Source organism: Berghia stephanieae, chromosome 8, assembly GCF_034508935.2.
Source record: "Berghia stephanieae isolate SIO BIC M18660-M18661 chromosome 8, UCSD_Bste_1.3, whole genome shotgun sequence".
NCBI lineage: Eukaryota > Metazoa > Mollusca > Gastropoda > Nudibranchia > Aeolidiidae > Berghia > Berghia stephanieae.
The window spans coordinates 5,038,907-5,043,906 of record NC_088367.1 but is presented as its reverse complement, the minus strand read 5'-3'; the positions used below and the strand labels follow the sequence as shown (position 1 = coordinate 5,043,906).

At 33.7% G+C, this 5,000-nt stretch overlaps 1 protein-coding gene across 1 annotated transcript in view; it reads right to left on the bottom strand.

Annotated features, from left to right (window-relative positions):
* Positions 1–5,000, bottom strand: part of LOC144978062 (integrin beta-like protein A) — a 28,371-nt gene that overhangs the window by 18,610 nt on the left and 4,761 nt on the right. The window contains exons 4-6 of the mRNA XM_078923574.1: positions 3,113–3,256; positions 2,080–2,235; positions 137–272 (exon numbers count right to left, since the gene is read on the bottom strand). Coding sequence (XP_078779700.1) covers positions 137–272; positions 2,080–2,235; positions 3,113–3,256 — 436 coding nt within the window. The remainder of the gene's footprint in view (positions 1–136; positions 273–2,079; positions 2,236–3,112; positions 3,257–5,000) is intronic.

The following is a 5,000-nucleotide window of genomic DNA, read 5'->3' as shown; positions in this document are numbered from 1 at the left end:
TCTCTCTCTTTCTTTATGTCTCTCTCTCTCTCTTTATCTCTCTCTCTCTCTTTCTTTCTCTCTCTCTCTCTCTCTCTCTCTCTCTCTCTCTCTCTCTCTCTCTCTCTCTCTCTCTCTCTCTCTCTCTTTGACTCACCGGATCTATCTCTGCAGCATTCAAAGCGTCACAGACACTCATACACTCTTTCCCCTTGGCCCAGCGACAGCGTACAATGTCTCCATCTGGATCGGTCACTGGAATTCGGATACGCATTTTGCAGTTAAACTTGGCCCTGTGGGACAATATCAATATTATTATTATTATTAACCAGTAGATTTTTGACCAATCAAAACGTGGGATTTTTGACCCGCTCTTAAGCCCGCTCGGACAAATATAGCTGGTTGTTTACAAACAATTGAATGAAGGAGGCTGGCATCATTTTGCTATTTGTTGTAGACTGAAAGGGTTAATATTTGGGTTAATATAGGGTTATAGGGTTAATATTTCAAATAACTATTTACTGACGTAATAGATAAATGTTTTAAAAGAACAAAATATGATAGTTCCAAATGTTGATAACATGACCAGACTGCCCACTTGTACGTAATATGTGTCAAATTACAGAACTGCATAAGAATCTTTAAATCATTAAACTTAGCCTATATAGAATGAGCGCTTGGTGTCGGATTACATAATCTTAAGGATTTCGAATTCTTACCTATTTCTGGTGAGATAAGATTGTTGATTTAAAAAATTAACTACATCTATTACTCTACTCGTATCTCTTGAAAACTAGTAAACCTTCTCCTAACCACCTGCTGAAAAATCGTCAAATTTGTTACGACACAATATACATTTTTCTTTTTCAGATTTATTTTTTACATCATAAACTTTGAAGAATCATCTTTGTTTAATTAAGAAGAAAATAACGTTGTTTTGTAGAGAGATTGTTTGAGTTTTAAAAATCATTTTTTCTGCTGGGTAAGCCTGCCATTTTGGGGAAAATACTGAAAAGGATCGGTAAGGAGAAAGTTAACTAGAGCGACTACCACTTATATTTCTTGAGAATTAATTAACCAGTTAATTGGCGAACTAACGAGATCTTCCTTCAGTCCCAGGTTTGAGAGTTTTTGCCAAGATGATGGTCATTTAAATCGATGTGTAGGTACTTATTTGCAGGTCTGATAACCCAATACCTTATGACTCATTATCATGTTGTAAAGGAAATCTCAAAATAAAATAAAAAATGACACAAAATATTGTCCTTACAATGTTAAACTAGGCCCATAAGGATGTTCGGATGTTAGACCTGTATACATGTACACGTCAATTTAAATCAATCAATATTTTAAGGATGAGTTTTCTGGCCAAAACTTTGATCACGTGTTTGTCCAGAGTACGGCGAGTTTTCTGATTTAAAAAACTAGAGCTTTTATAAAGCGCAATATCCCCTAAATGTGCTCAAAGCGCTTTACAAAGGGTCCCTGACCAACAGCAACATAATATAACAATTAGAACGAGACATAACGCCTGTTAGGCGATAATACAATTTTTTTTCCGACAGAGACAACACTGTTGACGGCCAAAGTACTCATTTTACACCTGAGTACGGTGAGAGAATGTGAGTAAAGAGTCTTATCCAAGGGCCCAACTATTTGTCGAGCGAGGCTCGAACCCAGGACATTCCGATCCGAAAGCGATTGTCATACCACAAGACCACATAGCCGCACTACAGAGACTGCTACCTTGTATCTCTTGGGAATAAGATTCAGTAGTCTGATGTCACGCCGCCCGGCAACGGCGGCCACCTTATTCTAAATAAAGAAAATCATTACTTTTTATTCTTCATGCTGGCTAGAACTTTTCATATGCCTTGTGATCAGAATGTGTAACAGTCAAAACATGATCAAATCTATGTGTTTTTTCCCCTCTGGATACGCTTTTATGCTCGCCGGAGAAATATTTCATACGGCGTCCGCCATTGTTCCGATAGTTTAGAGCCAGTGTTACTAAGTTACCATGCGTCATTAGGAAGGAAGTGACGTTACGACTGTTGAAGAGTATTTTTTAAAATGTCAACTGCATGACAACTGCCTTACTCGTATACAGGCTTGCTCAAAGACATCGGGCTTGAATTGATTTTCCCCGTGTCATTCCTCGGACGTAGATCGACAATTGTGTCAATGCTCCATGCCCCCTCTCCGAAATTCTTCCCCTTTCCGTTCGCCAGCTCCAGCCATCTATCGTTTCTATATCTAGGGTCAGGAATGGATCAATATAAGAAGAGTATTATGGTTTACGTGTATAACGAAGTTATGAAAAGATGAAAATTATTATTATTATTATTGTTATCATCATCATCATCATCATCATCATCATCATCATCATCATCATCATCATCATCATCATCATCATCATCATCATCATCATCATCATCATCACCATCATCATCATCATCATCATCATCACCATCATCATCATCATCATCTTCATCATCATCATCATTATTATTATCATCATCATCATCATCATCATCATCATCATCATCATCATCATCATCATCATCATCATCATCATCATCATCATATATTATTATTATTATTATTATTATTATTATTATTATTATTATTATTATTATTATTATTATTATTGTTATGATATTATTATTATTATTATTATTATTATTATTATTATTATTATTATTAATTATTATTATTATTATTATTATTATTATATTAATATTATTATTATTATTATTATTATTATTATTATTATTATTATTATTATTATTATTACTATCATCATCATCATTATTATTATTACTATTATTATCATTATTATCATTATCATCATTATCCTAATTATTAATATTAGTATTATTATTTTAATTATCAATATTATATTGATACATAATAATAATAATAATAATAATAATAATAATAATAATAATAATAATAATAATAATAATAATAATAATAATAATAATAATAATAATAAAAATAATAATAATAATAATAATAATAATAATAATAATAATAATAATAATAATAATAATAATAATAATAATAATAATAATAATAATAATAATAATATTGCTCATTCTTAAAAAATTTTTTTTTTAAATTGACTTACCCAATGGTGAAAGGTCCCTCATTAGGGAACGTATATTCAAATTCTTTGTAGCCCAATTCCCAGTTCTGCTTCTTGTTCAAAGTCATACACTGATAATCAAATACTTTAGCAATATTGATAACAGACTTGCAACCTTCCCAACACCTGGAACATAGAAATATATTGAATGTAGTATTAGTGTAACGGACTTGTTTTTTGTTTAATGACCATTTTTTTTCAAAAATTAGCATTAAAAGTACCAAATTGGCATCCCTGTTTAGTCTATGTTTCCCTATGAGAAGGCTTTTATCATCCCTACCTATAGATAACTTGAATTCATTGAAAATTGAAGCAATCTTTTTTTTAAAAAGAGCTTTTTTATAAAGCGCGATATCCACTAAATGTGCTCAAAGCGCTTTACAAGGGGTCCCCGGTCAACAGCAACATTTAACAAAATATAGAACGGGACATGCCGCCTGTTAGACAAATACAACGCTGTTAACGGCCAGGTACTCATTTTACACCTGAGTACGGTGAGAGAATGTGAGTAAAGAGCATTTTCCAAGGACTCAACTATGCGCCGAGCCGAAAGCGAGTGTCATACCACTAGACCACATAGCCGCACCAATTATTAGTTATGAAATATCTAAGAAAATGACATTGAGAGGTGGAATAAAGGCATTCTTTCACGGGTTTGGTCATTAAAAGTACCAAATTGGCATCCCTGTTTCGTCTTGGTTTCCCTATGACAAGGCTTTTATCATCCCTACCTATAGATAACTTGAATTCATTGAAAATTGAAGCAATCTTACAAATTACTGGTCATGAAATATTTAAGAAAATGGGGAGACCTTCCATAAGCTACTACATCCCATGTATTCTTGTTCTAGAAGGGGGTTTGGGAGGAGGGAAACTTTTTTTTTAAAAGTCTCCCCCCTCCCAAACCCCCTACTAGAAGTTCTAGTGTAGGGGGTTTGGGAGGGGGGAGACTTTAAAAAAAAAAAAGTTTCACCCCTCCCAAACCCCCTACTAGAACAAGAATACTTGGGATGTAGTAGCTTATGGAAGGTCTCCCAGAAAATGACTTTGATGGGTGGAATAAAGGCATTCTTTTACGGGTTGGGATTGATTAAATTCCAATGTTTTATCGCGGATTACCTCACTCGCAAGCTCGTGAATTATTTGCCGCGATAAAAATAACTCATTTAATAAATCTAAAGCCGTGAAAGAAGGCTATAGATGGTATGCGCTTGGCTAAGAAGCTCATAACATTGCCATCCGGAAGTACAAATGACGAACACACAAAACTGTGTGTATCCATGAACGTTTATAGTCGGGTTAATACAGTTCAGTGAGCATCACTTATAAACGTGGATGGCAAAAAAAAAAAAAAAAAAAAAACAATAACAAAGACCAGAGTGACGTCAACTTTGAACTATCTATACTTATTATTGTCCAATCATTGGGCAGCAATAACTCATGTTATGGTTTCGCTGGAGCACACAAATATTGGTTCAATGGACATTTTGAAAGAAAAGTTTGGTTAACCCTCTCCTTACCACCCATAGGAAAATCGTCACATTCGTTACGATGTAACCGACAATTTTCTCATTCTGATTTCTCTTGTACATTACAACATTTTTAAAAATGTGTGTACGACACAGCAGGAAAGAAAAATACAAGAGAAAAAGAAACATCCCAGAAAACGTCAGCCTACCCCGACTACCCAATCGATAGGCTTATTACTCGGGATATGTTCTTTTTTCTTTCTTTATCTTACAGACTTACAGAAGTGCCGGCTCCCAAATGTGTCAATTTGAGATTTTTAAAATTTCAACGCTTTACCTTTCTTTGAGGTACTTTATACCAAATTTAATAAACAAAAATAAATATAATATCTTTTTTTGAA